General features: G+C 27.3%; 1 protein-coding gene across 5 annotated transcripts in view; it reads left to right on the forward strand.

The window, feature by feature from the left end:
- The window catches only part of LOC117178920 (serine protease 33), a 122905-nt gene that overhangs the window by 99830 nt on the left and 1891 nt on the right, over positions 1 to 21184 (forward strand). For all 5 annotated transcript variants that reach the window (XM_033370472.1, XM_033370469.1, XM_033370473.1 and 2 more), the window contains 5 exons: positions 1306 to 1391; positions 1512 to 1597; positions 6733 to 6870; positions 11873 to 12009; positions 16029 to 16186. In XM_033370472.1, coding sequence (XP_033226363.1) covers positions 1306 to 1391; positions 1512 to 1597; positions 6733 to 6870; positions 11873 to 12009; positions 16029 to 16186 — 605 coding nt within the window. The remainder of the gene's footprint in view (positions 1 to 1305; positions 1392 to 1511; positions 1598 to 6732; positions 6871 to 11872; positions 12010 to 16028; positions 16187 to 21184) is intronic.

Here is a 21184-nt window from a genome sequence, read left to right on the forward strand (position 1 = left end):
GCTTGAATGAAACTTCATCAAAAAGATCTCTTTTAGATGGCAGTAGTTATATGCTGCGCGCTCGATTTTCGACAGACATTTGTAAACAGGTATTGTTAAATCTTTTTTTTCGTAACTTTCGTCGTTTTCCACACATTTTTTATTTATTAATTTTTTATTTTCCATTTTATTTTTCACGAATAAAACAAAAAGTATGCGTCATATCAAGAAGTGATTCTTAACGAAATTTTAGATCTTTTTTGGGATAACAATTTTGATTAATTCGTCTTTTTTCGTATCCTACATAGTTCGACCATAAAATGTAATTTTTGATTATTTTTTGTGCAATCAAAATTTGAATTTTCGATTTTCTAAAAAAATTCAAAAGTTTGTTATGATAATCTTGTAGGGATTTAAAGAAGCAAGGATTTTCTTTTCTTGACTTTTTTCATATCGTGCGTTGTTTGGTTTAAAATTTCGTTTGACAGTCGAATTAAAAATTTTTGAAAATGCTATAACTCTGAGATTTTTCCTTTTATCAAAATTTTTGATACTATAATTATGCGTACATAAAATTTTTAACTTCAGATAAAAGTGTTCTAAAAATGTTCAAAATGCGTTTATTTTTTAAATTTTTATTAAAAATTGCTTGTTAACGTACTCGTCCTCTTTTTTAGGACCTAAAAAAAGTATGCCAACGATGGATTTGATCCGTTCATTTTTTCGAGAGTTATCATTTTTACGGACGGACGGACAGGCAGACAGACAGACGCGATCGTAAAAACCTGATTTTCGGATTCAGGGGGTCTCGAAACACGAAGATCCATTGAAAAACTGTGGTTTTAAATTTCGAACAACTCTAATACTTTCTCAATCATAAACCATGAGAATGTAAAAATTGTAAACAGCTTTTTAAATATCTGATACTGCTGGATTTAATTCAAGACAAATTTCCCCACTTATTCTGTGTAATTTCGCATAAATTGGATAAATTCCCGCAAAATGGCATCTTCGTAATTTTTTTAATAATGAATTTTCATTGTTATATAAAAAAATTAAACAATTTTTTTTAAATACGCATCAACAACTTTTTTAGAAATTTCATAAGTTGTAGTTAAAAAACAAAATTAAACTCGGTCGAATAGTTTGGGCCAAAAGTTAATTTTTCCACTGACACCTCATTTGGCCCCACTGTGCTACGTCAGGATATTAAATTTTTGTTAATATTGTGAATATTCATCTGGATGTTTAAATGGAAAAGAAATGTTTGAGACGTCCAATTTCCTGCAGGTGCTTTAAATTATAAAAGATTTTACAATTTTGCAGGATGCGGAATTTCGGCAACGAAGCAAACTGCTCAGAGAAGAATCGTGGGAGGCGACGAGGCTGGTTTTGGAAGTTTCCCCTGGCAGGTCAGGTTTCAAATAATTTCTAAAAGGAAACATAATGATAAAAAGAGATAAAATTAGTAGGACATTAAGATAAAGTAAAGTAGATTATCTTAAAAGAGAACTTTTCAAAACTGCTTTCAGGCCTACATTAGGATTGGGTCCAGCAGATGTGGAGGAACTTTGGTGAACCGCTTTCACGTGGTTACTGCAGGTCACTGTGTCGCTAAGTGAGTGCAATAAAAGAATTGTTTAAAAAATTTCCAAAGAAATCCCAGTTTATTAAAGGTTCTAAAATTTCCAATATGTTTAAAAAATGCCACAGAATTAGTAAAGAATTAGAAAAGCATGTTTTGTTATTGTTGCTAATTTTATTTTAGTTTTGAATTGAGGAAGCTGTAGAGATTCTACATACAATTGAAGAAGAATTCTTCATCATAGTTTATTTTTAAGTGTATTTTAATGGAAATTTTTTTATTTTCTTTTCCATACTTGTTTTTTTATATAGATTTATATTAAATAGCAAAAATAGAATTCCTGACACTGTAAAATCCCATAAGTCTGATGTCAGGTCTGGCCCACGTCTGAAGCTAGTCTGGCCCAGGTCTGACTTCATGTAAATCGTCTAGTCCAAAAGGTCTGTTCTGGATCAGGACTGGCGCTGATTAGCTATCACAAAGACAAAAATGTTCTAAGTTCGATCATAAAATTTTTCCTGTACATATTTTGAATAAATTACAGGGTGTCTAAGATGATAGACAAAAATAACATTATTAAACAAGAATGTTTTTGCTTCTCACTTAAAGATTTTGGTCTGGTCCAAGTTTAGTGCTAATCAACTAGCCAAAATCAACAATCGTAATTTCGGTCTGTAAGGTCAGGACTGACCCAGAACTTGCCATGATCAGCTAACCCAGAAAAAAAAGTTTCGAAATGATAAAATTGCCGAAACATATAAAAATCCTGAATTAGAAAATTCTCAATAATAAAACTGCAAAATTCCCTAATAATAATAATTAAAATGTCTATTTCATTCAATGTTATTTATTTCTTAAGAATACAATAATGAAACATTCAAGCAATAATTTATATGAAAACTGAACACAGAAATTTTCCTTTGATAAATATCTTTTATTGTTGTATATTTAATAAACTATTACTTTTTATTAATAAAATAAAACTATTTTTTTAATAATTTAAAGGCAGGAATTATCTACTTTAGGATGTTTCATAATTTGGCAATCTTTCGTCGGAAATTTTATTATTCGGGACTTGATAAAATTCGACTTATTAGGAAATGTTAGGGAATTTCATAATTCGTCAATTTTAAAATTCTTGAATTTTCTAATTTGGTTAGAAGAATTTTTGATCAAAGTAAACATTTAAGAGTATTTTAATAAAAAATCGAAATGTCCTTTTTCACTATTTTTTTATAGATTGGTATTTAATATTTATTTTGAATTTTCAGGGCTATTGCGAGCCTCATCATTCTAAACAAAATTAGTAGAAGAATTTTTAATCCAGAGTTTCTCTAATCATTCCCGAATTAGAAAATTCCCAAACAGTTTATGATATTACCAAATTGGGAAATTTCTGAGAGCTTATAATATTACCAAATGTGGAAAATTCCGACTAAAAATTGTCGAATTATAAAACATTCAACCTTGCGAAATTCCTGAATTTTTCAGCTAAAAACTGTTTTTATTGTTTAAATTCAATATTAGTAAATTTATAAAGATTGCAATAATAAAAAATTTAAACAGTAATAAAAATAAAAATTAGGTGTAACAATTACTTTGATCAAAATATTTCATTATTTTATGTTCAATAAATAAATAATATTTATTTAAAAAAAACGATTTAATTAATTTTTCAAATTCAGGAATTTCCTACTGTCGGATATTTTAGAATTTGGAAATCCCCTATCGGGAATATTATTCTGATATCTTAAAATTCGGAATTATTATGAACTGTTAGGGGTTTTATTATGCAAGAATTAAAAAATTCGGTGTTATTACAAAGTCTTCGATAATTTTATTATTATCGAATTTTTCAACTTTGTCAGAAATTTTATTTTTTACATTTTTCAGTCATCGTCAGCAAACTTCAGCATTCCGCCTATAATTAGACGAGGCATTTTTTATCAAAGTATATTTTTAATAGTTTCAAGTCTTCAATTATTATTTATATTGAATCTATATTAAATTTCATTCATATTTATTCATTTCAGTACTTGGAAAATTTTATTTTTCCCAATAGAAAAAATCCAGCTGGACACGTGTATCTAAATTTGATTATGAAAATTCGGATACAAGACTGCACACCTCCAATGACAGTTTTAAAAATTTCATTTTCATAGTATATTTTTTTGACAGATTTAAATTAAACATTTATTTTGAATTTTTCAGGGCTTTAGCAAGCTTCAGCATTAGGGTGTTCCAAAAAAATGTTTCCCGCTTATATCGCCTAGAAATTTTTTCGAATTACCAAAAACATGCAGTTTTGTATTTTGAATAAAAAAATTATTTTCAGAAGTTCCGCAAGCCCCATGAAGTTAAAACGGACTCTTTATCCGAAAAAATAAACTTTTTTGTAAATTTTATACAAAATCGTCAATATTAAATGAATTGAGTGAAAATTGAACATTTATCTTCTAAAATTAGCCATCGAATACGAATCAAAACTTATTTTGAAAATATCACCCCCATAAGTTTGTTTTACAGGGTCCCGAAAAAACCCATGAGTGAAAAATTGGGTTTTGCAAGTTTTTGGAGTTAACAATATTTTTTTTGCTGTTTTTAAAGTACACATTCTTCATAATACATCAAATGCTACTTCTTACTAATAAGGACACATTTATGTATATAAATTTTTAAAATAATGTATTCATTTGTATAGCAATTTTCTCTTGGAATAAAATTAGAAAGTCGCTGGTATCTTTACATTTTTCTACTTATTATTAACTTATAAGCTAGTATAAAGCAATAACAAATAAAATTTAACATAAATAATTGTTTAAACAATTTATAATTTACCGAAATTTTATCTTAGACTAATGATAGAAAGCAGAAGTTTATTTGACAATTTTCCCGTTTTTAACTAACTTTATTGTGTACAATTATCTTCCCCTATAGTAATGCTAGATAATTGCGGCTTTTCTGCAATTTTTAACTTTTTGTCCATTTTTCACTTAATCAGGTTATAAGTAATGTAATTTACCAAAACTAATTATTTAAACAATTGATTATTGCTTATAGCTATCTTTTCTTAGCGTAATACCAGACAGTTGCCATTTCTTCTGAAATTTCAGTTTTACTTTCACTTTTTAGTCATGAATAAATAATTAATAGTCTAGAATAATTTTTCGAATATTATTGTGTTTATTTCAAACTGAATTATTTTTACTCCTTTGCCAATGTTTAAAAAATATTAATTCAAACAAAAAGGCTATCTTACTTACCTACTATTGTCAGTCCCCGCCCCCTCCTCCTCCCTTAGAGAAAATACGTTGTCGTCGATGATCATATCCATATACAGATAATAAAAATATCTAAATCAAATGATTAATTTCTTATAATATCACACGGGACAGGGTAGGCTTGCAGCAGTCAGGTAATTGCTTGCGGTACTGTATTACCAATTGTAGTGAATATTGTTTTTGAATTTCGCCTCTAGTAAAAAGGGAATTCAAATCAGATATGAATTTTACGAATATCTTGTTTGTTTCAGAAAAATATATTGACATAAAAGAAAGAGAATGTCAAAAAAATAATTCTTATTATTATTATAATTTAAGTAATTATGTTTGTTCACTTGCATTAAGTATTAACTGACTAAGTGAAAACTCGATAAAACATTAAAATTTTCAGAAAAAACCACAACTATCTATCATTAATATAGGAGATAGTGATAAACAATAATAATTTGTTAAAACAGATCTTTTGCTAAATTACATCGATTATTACTTCACACTAAGAGAAAAGTTGACCAAAAGTGGAAAATTTGAAGAAAACAGCAACTTTATAGCATAGCTATAGGAGAAGATAGTGATAAACAATAATATTTTGTTGAGACAATTATGTTTGTTAAATTAAATTAATCATTACCTCACTGAGTAGAAAGTCGACAAAATGTTAAAAAATTCAGAAAAACACGCAACTATCTAGCATTACTTTTGTAGAAAATATTCATACATAATAATAATTTGTTTAAACGATTAGGTTTACTAAATTGCATTAATTTTTACCTCATAGTAATTAAAAAGGGGATAAAAATGGAAAAGTTTCAGAGAAAACCACAACTTTCTAGAATTATTCAAAGACAAAATTATTAAAAATAATACTTAATTGCTTAAGCATTTATTTTTGTCAAATTGAACAAAAAAATTGCCTTACTATAATTGGAAACTGAAAATAAGTTTAAAAAATCAGAAAAACCGCAGATTTCTGATCATTCTAAGAGAAAATGCCTGTCAAGAATAATAATTTGTTTAAACAATTAGGCTTATTACATTTTTATTAATTATTACCTGCTTCTAGTGAAAAGCAGACAAATAGTACAATATTGTAGATAGAATGAAATCTTACAACATTATTCAAAGACAGATATATAAAAATAAATGAAACTTAATTATTATTTTATTAAAATAAACATATAATTATGATGAAATAGTAATATTTTGTGTATTATAAACAATTTTTATCAAAAATTTTAACAAAAAAAAGCATGATTAGTGCCAAAAACTTTAAATACCTTAGTTTACCTTATGGTGTTTGTTTGGGATCATATAAAACAAATTTATGGGGGTCTTTTGAACAAAATAATTTTTTATTCATATTCTATAGGTAATTTTGGGGATAAATGTTCAGTTTCAACTCGATTTACGTAATATTGACGAGTCTGAATAAAAACGAAAAAAGTTATTTTTTTCTAATGGGAAATATGTATTAAACTTGAGGGGGCTTTATTTGAACAAATTTTCGGATGCTCATGAAAATGAGAAAAAGAACAATTGAGTGCATTTTTGGACCAACGTATTCAGAATTCAATATCAAATTAGCACATGAATTTTTGTGAAAATATTATTTTTAACAGTATTGAAAAGCCAATTTTAAAAGTCCGTTTTCCTTGCTCTTTTATTAATTCATATTAAATATTTACTTTGAATTTCTGAAAATTAAAAAGAAAATTCCAGTCCATTTTTAGAGCAACCTTATCAGGATTCTAAATAAATGTTGTAGAAGAACTTTTCGACACAAGTTTTTTTGAATAGTACCTTAGTGACAAATTTGAAATTTCTATTTTCATACCCATATTTTGCTTGTTTTTATAGATTAATATTAAATATTTATTTTGAATTTTTCAGGGCGTCAGCAAGACAAGTGCAGGTGACGCTTGGAGATTATGTAGTCAATTCTGCATCGGAATCTCTACCAGCCTACACATTTGGAGTGCGGGAAATTCGAGTTCATCCTTATTTTAAATTTACCCCTCAAGCTGATAGGTATTTGATCACAAATGCTTTTTTTTACAATAATTTAATTTTATATTCTTTGATAAAAATTCATTTTATAACAAATACATATTTGAATAAAAAATGAACACGAATATATTGAATACACTCAACACCCGATATAAGAACCCTCGGTTTGTAATATTCCTAGAGTCGATGTCATCGTCAGTTTCATGATGAAGAGAGCCGTGGAACTGAGAGGGGGGGGGAGGGCACAGTGGGGTCAAATGAGGTGTCCGTGGACAAATTAAGTTTTAGCCCAAACTATGCAACCGATTTTGAATTTTTTTAAATGAAAGGTTATGAAATTCCTAAAAAATTTGTCGAGTCATATTGTTAAAAAAGTTGTTTAATTTTTTTATATTTAACAATGAAAATTCATTTAAAAAAAATTCGAAGAGGCCATTCTGTGGGAACTTAAACAATTTCTGTGAAAGTATACAGAATTAGTGGGAAAACTTGTCTGGAATGATGTCCAGCAGTATCTGTTATTAAAAAAACTGCTTACAATTTTTATAAACAAATTAATCATAAAAAGTTAGATTTTTAGTAAAAATGATATATAGCTACTTCAGATGTATATTTTTAAGTGAAAATTTGGGGAATAAAATTTCAATATGGCTTATGAAAAAATAGAGAACATTTCTTAATTATTTAAACAAATTTCATAAACAAATGTATAAATTCGTCACTTTCAAATAGATTTGTTTCGTTTTTTTTTTAACAAAAAGGGCAATAAATATCTTGCTTGTCGTTTTTTGTGCGATTCTTTGATTTCAGACAATTAGTATTATTTGTTTAAATAAAATTAATTAACAAATGCATAATATTGTAATTTTTTAGTAAAAGGAATTCTTTTTTTTTAATCAACCTCAGATATGTCAAAAATACCTCTTGATATGATACTCGGTTATAAAAATAATATATTTTGTTTCAAACCAATTAAACAAAGAAATTCATTGTTTCGCCATTTTTCAACATACAGATTTCGTTTTTTTAGATAAATAAATTCTTAATTTCTTACTAGCAGCTCTCTATATATTTTTTTTAAATAATATATTTTTTAGTAGATAAATTTAGTTTCTTTAACACATTCAATTAAATGTATATAACCAATGGGCCTTTACTGTGATTTTTTGCTTTTAGAGAAAAATTCCTTATTTTAAAACAAATGTAATAAAAAAATTACTCTGAGGCCGTTTTGTTCTAGAAACAACATTTTGTTTTTTATGAAATTGACTACAATTTTTAAGTAAGGTCTCTCCGTTATGATACTGTATTAAACGACCTCAGTAAACGCCCATTATTTATTCACATTTGATTGATTGTGTTAAAGAAACTAAATTTATCTACTAAAACATGACCAAATTATGAATTTGCTTATTATATTTTAAATACAAATCACTAATAATTTACTATTAATAAATAATAACTGTAGAGAGCTACTATTAAGACATTACATATTTATTTCTCTGAAAAAACGAAATCTATATGTTAAAAAATGTCAGAAAAATGAATTTGTTTATTTAATTTCTTTAAACAAATAGAAATTATTTTTTTATAACCAAGCATCATATTAAGAGATATTTTTAACATATCTGAAGTTTATTTAAAAAAAAACGAATTCCTTTTACTGAAAAATGACAATATTATGCATTTGTTACTTAAGTTTATTTAAACTCTCTGCCTGTTTACGTTTAGCTTCCCACCAATTAAGGGTCAAGGTGACTGTAAGCCATGTCCAAAAACTGTTTCATATAGGGAGTTGCGCGTATTTTGAATTCAATTGAAAAAACCGACTTCTATTTTTAAAAATTAGAAACGGACCTACTAGATTTTTCAAAAAATAAAAAGTTATTTTTAAATTTTGGGATCAAGGATGCTTTTTAAATTTGAGTAATATTTTAATACTTTTAATTAATCCCTCAAAAAGGGAAAATCTGTTCTATTTTTAAAATTTATAATGGACCTACTAGATTAAAAAAATTTGTTAAATAAAAAGTTGTTTTTACAGTTTTGGATCAAGGAAGAGTTTGACATTTGATAAATATTCTAATATTTTTAAAGAACCCTCTGAAAAGAAAAAATCTATGAATCATAAAAGAGGAGGATAAATACTCTGTTATTAATAATTTTATTGTTATAAACAATGGTGACATTAAAATTATTTTCGATATTTATCAAGCGGGTTTTTCTTTAATTTAATTTTAAGTAATATTTGAACATGAAAAAATATGTTAAATTTTCTTAATGTTTGTTATTAGCAAAACCCATAAATAATTAGCAGTATTCAGCAATTTTGAAAAGTATAAGATAACTATTCTCTGAACGATCACATTTGTCATCAAAGGTCAATGTAGCAGACCGGCAATCTGAAGGACCTGGGCTCATATCCCAGGGGAGCTAGAAAGTGTTTTTTCGCAATCGTTTAATAAATATCAAAACCCATCACAAAATATTCAACTATTTTTTGAAACCTTAAAATTGTTATTAACAAATTATGCTAACATAATAACCTTCATTAATTCGTGCTTTTGGATTTTTTTCTGATCGATTATAGAACAATATCACTCATTTTGAATACCTTACGTGTTATTATTGCAACTGTATCATTGAATGAATGTTTTATTCAAACTTTATGTTTAAATAAACAAAAAAGAAGCATTTGTTCTTAAAGATGAGATAAAAAATCTGTCAAAACTTTATCTGGCTGTAAATAGAAAAACTTAAATATTGGTCGAAAATTCAAATCCAGTTTACTTAGGTAGAAAGCGTAACTATTTTGAAAATGTTTGAAAAAATTATATATTGTATCTATGTTACGGGTAATATATATCATTTTTAGGCATTGTATATATTCCCTAGGCATCATGTATAATCCCTAGGTATTATATATACTTCCTAGGAATTATATATAATGCCCAACAGAGTCCAGGCAAAGTGAGTAATAATACCCTGTATTATACAGATTGCCTAAGCATTATTTATAATGCCCAGCATAGACCAGGCGAAGCGCGTAATAAATATTTTATATTTGAGAAATTTCTTGATTTTTAAAAACTTTCCTTATTTTTGTGATTTTTAAGATGTGAAAGTATATTTTTTTATTGTTCATAATAAGACGCAGTTAAAAAAAGTATTTGTTGAACGAAAATTTTGTTAATTTTTTTTTACTTACAAATGCCTAAATTCAGTTTTGATAAAAATCTACTTTTAATGTTCTTTGAAATTTTTGTAAAATATAGTTTACAATGTTCAATAAAAGACCTTTAAAAATAAAAATGTGATCTCTCTTAGTTTATGAGAAATAACTGAAAATAAATTTGACATTTTTTTTCTTCTAGTTTTCATTTGCTCGAATACGAATCCAATATTATTTTTCTAGAATCAACCCCACAAGTCCGTTTTATATATGGTCCCGAAAAATACTAAAAGTGGAAAATTGGAGTTTGCGAGTTTTTGACGCTACTTAAGACTCTTTTACGCTTTTTTAAAACAACATTTACATAATGTACTAATTTATATTGATAATCAGATGTTTATATTAATTATTGAAAAAGTTATTTCTTTTTTAGGAATTTTCACTTAGAATAGTGTTGGGAACTCGCGGTTTTCTGATTTCTCCAACTTGTTTTCAATTTTTCAATTAGAGTGAGGCAACACTGAACTGAAGTGGATAAAAATAATTGCTTAAACAATGTAGTATTATTCTCAATAACATTGTCTTTGAATGATACTGGAAAGTTGTGGTTTATTCTTAAATATTCAACATATCGTCCTCTTTGCACAATAAGTGTGAGGTAATAATGGATAAGAAACAACAAACATAATCGTTTAAATAAATTATTAGCGTTCATAACTATCTTTTCCTAGGGTAATGCTAGATATAGTAGTTGCGGTTTTTCTGCAATTACCAACTTATAGTCCACTTTTTACTTAGATTGAGATAATACGTAATATTATTTTTTTTTAAGTCAACTGTGCAGCATAAACGCAGAAGATAGCAACAAGCAATAATAATTTATTTAACAATTGTGTTTATTAAATTGCATCTATTATAACTTCACACTAATGTAAAAGTGGATAGAAAGTGGAAAATTGTAAAAAAACTGCAACCTCTAGCATTATTCTAAAAGAATATTGTGATAAATAAATATAAATTTCTTATAAAATTATTTATCTTAAATTTAATTCATTATTGGTTTGCTTTAAGTGAAGAAGTTGATAATAAAGTTGAAAAATTCGAAATAAAAAGAAGCAGAAGATAAACTCTACATAGATTTCCGATGAAAGATTCGCTGCCTTTACAGGATAAACTTCCACCAAATATCGGTTAAACTTTATTTTGTTTTTCTATAACAACACACGTGGTTTGAAAAACGCGAAGTTTTCTGAATAAAACTTTATTTCTCTAAACAATTTCCTGCAACAAATTTTATCATTACTTTATTCCTTGAAAAAACCACGGCTTTCTCACTCTATATTAAGAGAAACTTGATAAAAACAATTACACGTGATTTAAGTAATTTACAAAAACATATAATTATTAATGAAAAGTAGAATTATAAACCATTTATATTTGAATACAATTATATTCAAAGTCAAGAATATATACTTTACCTATCTGGTGTTCGACATTATATATAATGCCCAGAGATTATATAGAATGCCTAGACAACGTATATAATAAGTATTTAATTACATGTTTTAGATTCTAATGATCTTTTTATCACTAGCCCACTTTCGTTATTTTGTTTGGAATTTTTTAAAATAACGACTCTGGAGTTAAAATGTTAAAAAAAAATTTGTTAGTTCTAACCGGTTGTTTTTTAGAAGATAAAGTTTAATTAAAAATACATCAAGTTTGATAAGAAAACAAAACAGATTAATCGATTTTTCTCAGAATTAAAATAATATGTTTTAATTGTATAGGAAATGATTATGAATGATCAATTTAATTCTTAATAATAATTAATAATTATTATGATCACAGATTCGACGTTGCGGTGTTGAGATTAGATCGACCAGTCCACTATATGCCTCATATAGGGCCAATTTGCTTACCAGAGAAGAATGAAGATTTCTTGGGTCAATATGGTTGGGCTGCTGGCTGGGGAGCTCTTCAAGCAGGTTATTATTTATTTAAATATCAGTACTGCTAATTAATAAATTATAATTAATTGGTAGTAAGAGAAGCTTCATCATACAATAAAATATATAAAAAAAATGTTCCTCATTGAATTAATTATCTACTAATATTGAATTTGTTGCATATTTATATTAAAATCAGTTATATATTACCTAATAATGTGTATTATTATATCATATTATGATATTATTATATGATATTAATATACACTAACAATGCATAGTATCGGACCACTAACCGGGTGACCTATTAAAAATTAGCCTTGACTTTGAAAGGTGATGGTGCTTTCCATAATATAAATAAAAATATTTTGTAAAAACGCTTAGTAAGTTGATTCAAGTCTGCATCAAATAAGCCTTAGAGTGCAGTACGCAGGTAATATTAATCATGCATAAATATTGTAACGAAGTTTCTCTTCGGATTCATTTTCACGGCGGTATCTATTATGAATTAATCAGATAATATAGAACTTTTTACTAAAATTAAAAGTATTTTCTTTATTTATATTTAATTAATTAATCACATTTTAACCAGTCTTAGTAAAAAAAATTCACATCATCCCTTTACAAAAACCCTGAATTATTAATTAATCCCAGCGCGACACTCATACAAGGCGTGTTTTGTGAATATTTATGGACTCACGATTCGAATTTACAAACGCAGCAATGGAAAATGGGAAAGAAACATATAATAAAAAAATTAGATCTATAAATATTGTTGAACCTTTGCGGATGTTATTGGATTTTCGGTGTGCTAAAATAATGGTGAGCAATACAGTGAAATATGTAAACTATGGAGATCCCAAAAACGTTTTTCGTGTAACAGGGAAAGTTACCCTCCCCCCCCCCAGTTTTTATTATCGAAAGAAAATAAGTCCGTATTTTTCCCGAAATTCAAATATTCATACGAGCCACCGGACACTTTAAAATCACATTTAATTAACATGGAGAATTTTTGTATTTTTGAAAAATCGGACTCATACTCCAGGGTTTGATAGAAACGTGCCAAGATTTGAGGGATTGAAGAGACTTGCCCACGAAATAAGGTTATACTAATAATTTTAATTTTTAACCCATCGTTAGTACCAGCAACGTCCCAAATATGACCCAAAAAGCTAAAAACTAAGTTTTTTCGCATTATTGTTATTTTTCAGCAAGTTTGTAATCTTTTTTATACAAATAATTACTAATAAACAATTCGAATATTTGTCTAGACTTTTTGAACAATGTTTAATTGTTTAAATACTTTAAATTCGTTTAAAACGTTATTTTTTCCCTACAAAAAAATCGTATTTTATGATTAAAATGTGACAATTGGTACTTGTTTGAAGTAGTAAATTTTTTTCAAAACATTATCTTATAGAACATTACTTTCGTGAACTTTGTACAATTAGTATAACTTATTTATAACAATTCGAATTATAAAAAACATAAGACAAGCCAATCTTGAAATTGACAAAACAAATTAAAGTGTCGAAAATATAAAACGTTTGCAATCAACGAGCATGAAAGAATTGGACAAGGAAATTTAGCACTTCATCACGGCAAATTCACGTAACATTTTTTGAGATTTCGAGTATCGAATCTTTCCTTCAAGAACACGCACCAACATAAATAAAAAACGAAGATTGCCTGCTAGGTTTAGCAATTGTTAAAACTTTAAAAGTTGTAAGATACTGTTTAAGGAGGTGTTACATTAATTTAGAACTTCAACTGCTTGATAACGAGAAATGAGAATCGAAAATAGTATTTACTACGAGTTGTAAAAATATAGGAAACAGTTTCCAGATATCAGAAAGAAAATATGCTCTTTGGCCAAAAAATTAAGTTTTTCGATCAGCGATGTAATTACACTGCATAGAAAATATACTTATATTATATTTCATCATAGCAAATAAAAGTAATTTATGAATATCAAGCTGCCATAATGAAAGACACAAAAAACATATATTGATATTAATTTACGAAATAATTCTATGTGTTATATTTTATTTTATTGATCTACATTTATCAATAGAAAATTGCTTGAACGAATAAAAATTATTGAAGCAGTAACACAAAGCTTTTAGCAGAATTTACTACTCCTGTAAATCATTCAATATGATGATAATTCAGAAAATAAGATCTACAAAATATTTGTGGAAAAATAATGGTTTCAATAAATTTTATTTGCTCAAGAAATAAAAGAATGATTAATATATTCCTTCTGTACACCATACAGTCAGAAAAATAATTGTTTGCATCCTATTTTATTATATTTTTTTAAAGTCATAGAAAAAATACTGCATGGTCAAACGAAAATTGTATAAGCAAATGTAGATTTGTTAAACATTAGAAGAAATGTAACAAAATTATGTAATTATTCAACAAAAAGTAGCATATAGAATTCCAATTTTTAAGAAATTAAACATCTCTGGTTCAATGCGCAGAATTTTTGTAAATAAACAATAATTAATTATTTAAATAATAACATGCTTTTCAAAAAATGTACTACCCCAAACAATGACCAAATATTTTATTTAAATTTGAAAATACAATTATTTCTTATATTTGTTGGCAAAAAATTATTGTTCAATTGAGTAAAATTTATTTAAACAATTACAAATTATGTAAAAAGTTATGGGAAATATTCAAAGTGTCCATTAGTCATTATTCGTATAAAGAAGATGCCGGAACTTGCTGAAAATTGACAATAATACGAAAAAATGTAGCTTTCGGATTTTTGGGTCATATTTGGGGTATTTCGTAGACGATCCTCTTCAATCCCTAAAAAACTTGGCACATTTCGATAAAACCCTAAAGCACGAGTTCAATTTTTCGAAAATCCAAAGTTTCCACATGTCAATCAAATCGAATTTTGAAGTGTCCGGTAGCACGTGTTAGTACTTGAATTTTGAAAAAATATGGATTTATTTTCTCCGAAAAATGAAAACTTTATGGGGAGAGGGTTGACTTTTCGACTGCTGCGTTTTTGAAATTCTAATTGTGAGCGAAAATCTTCACAAAAAACGCATTATACACGTGTCGTTCTGGTAATAATTAATATTTCAGGGTTCTTCTAAAGGAATGATGTGAGTTTTTTACGGAGCTTTTCACCAAGATTGCTTAAAATATCGTAAATTAAACCTAAACAAAGAAAAATACATTCAATTTTAGTAAGAAGTTGGAAATCAGCTGATTAATTCGTAAGAGATACCACCGTTCAGTGGGATCATCCCTTACCCCCACCCCCAGGTAAACGCATCTTATCAGAACTCTGTGTACTGCATTTGTTTATTATCTAGGATCCATTGAACATGAATCCGAAGAGGAACTGCGTTACACTATTTATACATGTTCAATGTTATCTACGTCCTCGCCTTTTAGTTAAAGTAAGTTCGACTTGTGAGTATTAAATTATCACGCGAGAAAGACAAAAATAAACTTTCGATTTTTCAGGAATTTCGTTTTCCGAATCCAACTCTTGGTAGGAGCTAGAAACATGAATTTATTCATTTGAAATTTTAGAAAAGTGATCTTCAGGATTTTTACTTGCGTTTGAGCTATTAAACATTAAAAAGTCTTAACGGGTTTATAAAATAATTTTTTTATACAGTATATAATTATAATAATGTTATCTAGTATGGTAGCACAAAAATTATTATTTTATGAACCCGTAAAGATTTTTAAATGTTTAGTAGTTCAAATGAAAGGTGAAATCCTAAAGATCGCCTTTGTGAAATATTAAATCAATAAATTTATTTTCCTCGCTTAAAAAACGGAAGTTTTTATTTTTATTTTTAATTTTCTTGCGTGATCATTTAATACTCACTAGAAGAAAATTAATCGAACTATGGCTTATTGGAGGCTGAATTTAATTTGATTTAAAGTTAAGGTTAATTTTTAATAGTTCTCCCAGATAGTGGTTTGATAATATTCGTTGAAACTGTAATACATGTATAATAATATTTTTTCAGTAATAATAAATTACTCTAAAAAAATTAATTTAATATTTTTATCAGGTTCGAGATTGAGGCCAAAAACACTTCAAGCAGTGGACGTACCAGTTATTGATAACAGAGTTTGTGAAAGATGGCATCGCTCAAATGGCATCAATGTTGTCATTTATGATGAAATGATGTGTGCTGGTTATCGTGGCGGTGGCAAGGATTCCTGTCAGGTATAACAAAGTGAACGTGAAAATTAATTGATTTTTTTTCAAATTGAAAAATATAAAATTAATAACAATTCTAACTCTTTTTCATTAATTAAATAACATTTTAAATACAGTTTCCTGAAGCCAAATTTTTTTTGTTAGAAACACTGGAATTTTCTTAATCGTAATTGGTAACGTAGATCGCCTACTAATGTTCTTATCTTCTGAAATGAATTTCTCTATACGTAGCCACCCAATCTCTGATTCCGATTATAATATTCAAAACTCTGTTTTAACTCCTTTTTCGCTCCTACTTTTTTTTCTTCAATACTGATTACTCTAAACTTGAATCCTCAATTGTCGATTTTTTAAATTTTAAACCTGAAAACGTGAATTCTGAACCAAGAAAGATTATTTTTTAACTAATTAATTGAATTTTCAACATACGAAAAAATTTAATTCATGCCAAACAGTTGTATTTACAGCAAAATAGCTAAACTTTCAAGCGGAAAGATGATTTTTTGAGAAGACTGTTAAATTTTTATTCCAAAAGGATGAATTTTCTACCAAAAATTTGCCCGCTCGATAATGGGTTACCTCGCTCTTCGCGCTCGGACATAATTATATCTCGCGTATTCTGAATTGTCTACTTAATTAAGTATAGTCAAAGATTAAGTTTCACAAAGCTCTGCAGGCTTTGAGGTACACATGCTCAACGTGACACTCGCGCTGCGCGCTCGATTTCCGACCGACATTTGTGAACAGATTTTGTTAAATTTTTTTTTACTCGTAACTTTCGTCATTTTTCCATACATTTTTTTATTTATTTTTTCAACGTTATTTTTCACGAATAAAACAAAAAGTACGCGTCCTATTAAGAAGTGATCCTTAACGAAATTGTAGATTTTTTTTAGGATAACAATTTTTGTTAATTCTTCTTTTTTCGTATCCTACATATTTTATATACAAAATGGAATTTTTTATTCTTCATTATTTTTTTGTGCAATCAAAATTTGAATTTTCGATTTTTGAAGAAAATCTAAAAATTTGTTATGATAATATTCGGTTGATTTAAAAAATTTTGGAAACGCTATAGCTCTGTGAATGTTTTTTTTATCGAAAAAAGTCATTAGAATAAATTATTTCTTCGTTTTAGTTCTATAAATATCCGTACATAGAATTTTCAAACTCTGAAAAAAGTGGTCTCAAAAATTTTCAAAATGCGCTCACTTTTTGAATTTTTATCAAGAATGGCTGGTTCACGAACAGGTCCTTTCTTTTAGGACTTAAAAAAAGTGTGCCAAAGATGGATTTGATTCGTTTATTTCTTCGAGATTTATCGTGTTTACGGACGGACGGACGGACGGACAGACAGACAGACGCCAACGTGAAAACCGGATTTTGGGATTCAGGGGGTCTCGAAACGTGGAGGTCCGTTGAAAAACTGTGATGTCAAATTTCCGACAATTTTAATGCTTTCTCAATCATAACTGATAAGAATGTAAAAAAGACGAATGCTAAACAAATCAGTCTAATTTTTACATTCTCGTCATTGATGATTGAGAAAGTATTAGAATTGTCGAAAATTTGACATCACATTTTCTCAACGGATCTCCAGGTTTCGAGACCCCCTGAATCCGAAAATTAAGTTTTCACGATGGCGTCTGTCTGTCTATCCGTCCGGCCGTCCGTCCGTCCAGCCATAAACATGATAACTCTCGAAACAATAAACGAAACAAATCCATCTTCGGCACACTTTTTTCAGTTTCTAAAAGAAAGGATGGCTTCGCGCACCTGCCATTTTTGATAAAAATTCAAAAAGTGAGCGCATTTTGAAAATTTTTGAGACCACTTTTTTTTGAATTTGAAAATTCTATCAAAATTTGAAGCCAAGCACAGCAAGATATGACAAAAAGTCAAAAGAAGAAAAATATTTCTTTTTGAAAGCCCTACAAGATCATCATAACAAATTTTTGGATTTTCTTTAAAAATCGAAAATTCAAATTTTTATTGCGCAAAAAATAATGAAAAATAAAAAATTCCTTTATGTGGACAAACTATGTAGGATACGAAAAAAGATGAATTAACAAAAATTGTTATCCTAAAAAGAGATCTACAATTTCGTTAAGGATAACTTCTTGATAGGATGCGTACTTTTTGTTTTATTCGTCAAAAATAACGTTGAAAAAAAATATAAAAAAATGTGTGGAAAAACGACGAAAGTTACGAGAAAAAAAAAAAGATTTAACAAAACCTGTTTACAAATGTCTGTCGGAAATCAAGTGCGCAGCGCGAGTGTCACGATGAGAATGTGTACCTCAAAGCCTACAGAGCTTTGAGAAACTTAATCTTTGCCTATACTTAATTGAGTAGACAATTCAGAATATGAAGACGCATATAAATACTGACATCTAAAAGAGATCTTTTCGATAAAGTTTTTTTCAAGCGTTCCAAATGCAAAGAATAAATATCTGAACGCGAAGCGCGAGGTGTAATTATGTCCGAACGCGAGATTCAAGGGTCGTGCGCCCTAGGCGCGCTCGCATTTGTGAGCGAAGAGAATGTGCCCGCGAAGCGGCAAGATTTTCAATTAAATACTTAAATTTTTAACAAAATAGTTGTATTTTTAACAAGACAATAAAAGTTTTGACAAAATAGTTGAATTGCAAAATAAAATGAAAATTCCTTAGAAAAAAAATGAATTTTTGATAAAGAAATTCATTTTGCAACCAATTAGTTGAATTTTGATTAAAAAGACGAATTTTTGGAAGAAAGTCGAATTGTGAGCCAAGAACTTTTCGACCAAAAATAGGACGTCTCGATCCAAAAAGACTTATTTTCAACAAAGAAGTAGACTTTTTTAACAAAAAATAACAATTTTCAAGAAAGTAATTGAATGTTAAAAAAATACATTAATTTTTCACCAAAAAGTTGCATTTTTATGCAGAATAGATCAAGTTTCTACCAAAAGAAAAAAAGTCAAACCATTAAAGTAAATTATATAGCAAATAGTTGAATTTTTCACGCGAACATTTGAATTTTTGACCAACAACTTCATTTTTAACCAAATATTTTATTTTCAAAGAAAATAATAACATTTTTAATGTGAAAAGATAAATTTTCAAAAAAAGGGTTTAAGTTTAGGCGAAAATAACTAATTTTCTATGAAAAAGTTGAATTGTTAACAGAGAGATGTATATTCGTGAAAGAAAACGATATTTTAACATGTAAATTAAACTTTTAGTCAAGTAATTAAATTTTCAATAAAGAAGATAGATTTTCTACCAGAAAAGTGATATTAAAACAAGATACATTAATTTTCGACAAGACTGTGAAAAGTTCAACTGAAAACGATAATTTTTTACCTAATAATGGAATAGTTAAATTTTTTGTTTAAAAAATTGATTTAATAAAAAAAAACGAATTTTTATAAAAAGAGTTAAATGTTTAACCAAAGAGATGGATCTTCAACTAAGATGAGGAACCATTAACCATAACAATCATTTTGAACAAAGCAGTTCAACTATCAAACCAATAGTTGAATTAAAAATAAATTGAATTTTCCGGCATGAAGATTAATTTCATACCAAAAACAGTTAATTTTTCATTATTACTAGAATAGGTGAATTTTAAGTTAAAAAAAATTAATTTCCACCCAAATATTTCAAACTCTAAACAATAAAATAAATTTTAATAAAGTAGTTCAACTTTCAATCCAGTATCTACATTTTTAATCGAGAAGATTGATCCGATATCATACAAAATAAACAAAAAAACAAATTTGCAAAAAATTTATACATTTTCGATAGAATTTTGGAATTTTTAACTGAAAACGATACATTTTTAAACCAATAATAGCATTTCTAAATTTTAACTTGAAAGGAATTGATTTTTAACAAAAAAAGAATGACTTTTAAACAAAATAGTTAAATTTTCAGCCTTCCAATTGCTATAAATGATAAAATTCCAATCAAATTGTTAAATTTTCAATAAAAAATGAGTAATTTCAAATCAATAATATAACTGTCACATTTTCAGTTAAAAAAATTAATCTTAAAGCAAATAGTTCAATCTCCAACAAATAAAATGTATGTCAAATAGAGTAGCCTAACTTTCAATCATACAGATGGATCTTCAACTAATAAAATTATCTGTTAACACAGTTTTTTATTTTTTTAACAAACAGTTACATTTTTGCGCAGGAAGATTAATTTTCTAGCAAGAATTTTTTACGATGTATTAATATTTGTTCATTTTATAAACAAATAAATTGCAGATATTTATAAGAAGAAATAGTTTATACTTTTATTATCTCTTAAACTATATTAAAAAATAATTTCTTAAATCAAATTTTGTTATGCCTTAATGTTTTTTTATTTTATAAACAAATTAGTTCAACAAATGAATATTCTAGGCATTTGTACGCCTAATAAGAGATTTCATTTTGTAATCAAATTTATTTTGAAAATATCACTGCAATTTCTAATTTCCAAATTACCTTGTAATTAATAAATGAATAAATTTGTTATCTTAACATAAATACGATAAAAAACGTTTTTATTTGGTCTGCAAGTGCTTAAAATTTACCGTTTTTCATATTATTTGTTTATGAAATAAACAATTAAAGAAAAATCGCAATAATTTGTTTGAAAACATCATTATAAATATATTTTAAGAAATGATACAAGAAAAACGGTTTCTTTTCGTTAAAAAGCGCCTAAAATGTGCATTTGTCGTATAATTTGTTTATACAAAAAGCAAATATTTATGCATAGTAAAAAAATTTCAGAAAACATCACTAGAAATATAATTTCAGCAAGGCCAAAAAAAAACGATTTCTTTTCGCTTTAAAACCTCTTATATATGAATTTATTTATATAATTTGTTGATAAAATAAAAAAACATCAAGGCATAGCAGAAATTATTTCAGAAATTACAAGTGGCGATATAATTTCAGCAAGTTCAGAAGAAAAATCGATTTCTTTTCGCATAAAAACGCCTAGAATGTGCATTTGTTCATAA

The sequence above is a fragment of the Belonocnema kinseyi genome, chromosome 8 (genome assembly GCF_010883055.1).
Source record: "Belonocnema kinseyi isolate 2016_QV_RU_SX_M_011 chromosome 8, B_treatae_v1, whole genome shotgun sequence".
NCBI classification, from domain to species: domain Eukaryota; kingdom Metazoa; phylum Arthropoda; class Insecta; order Hymenoptera; family Cynipidae; genus Belonocnema; species Belonocnema kinseyi.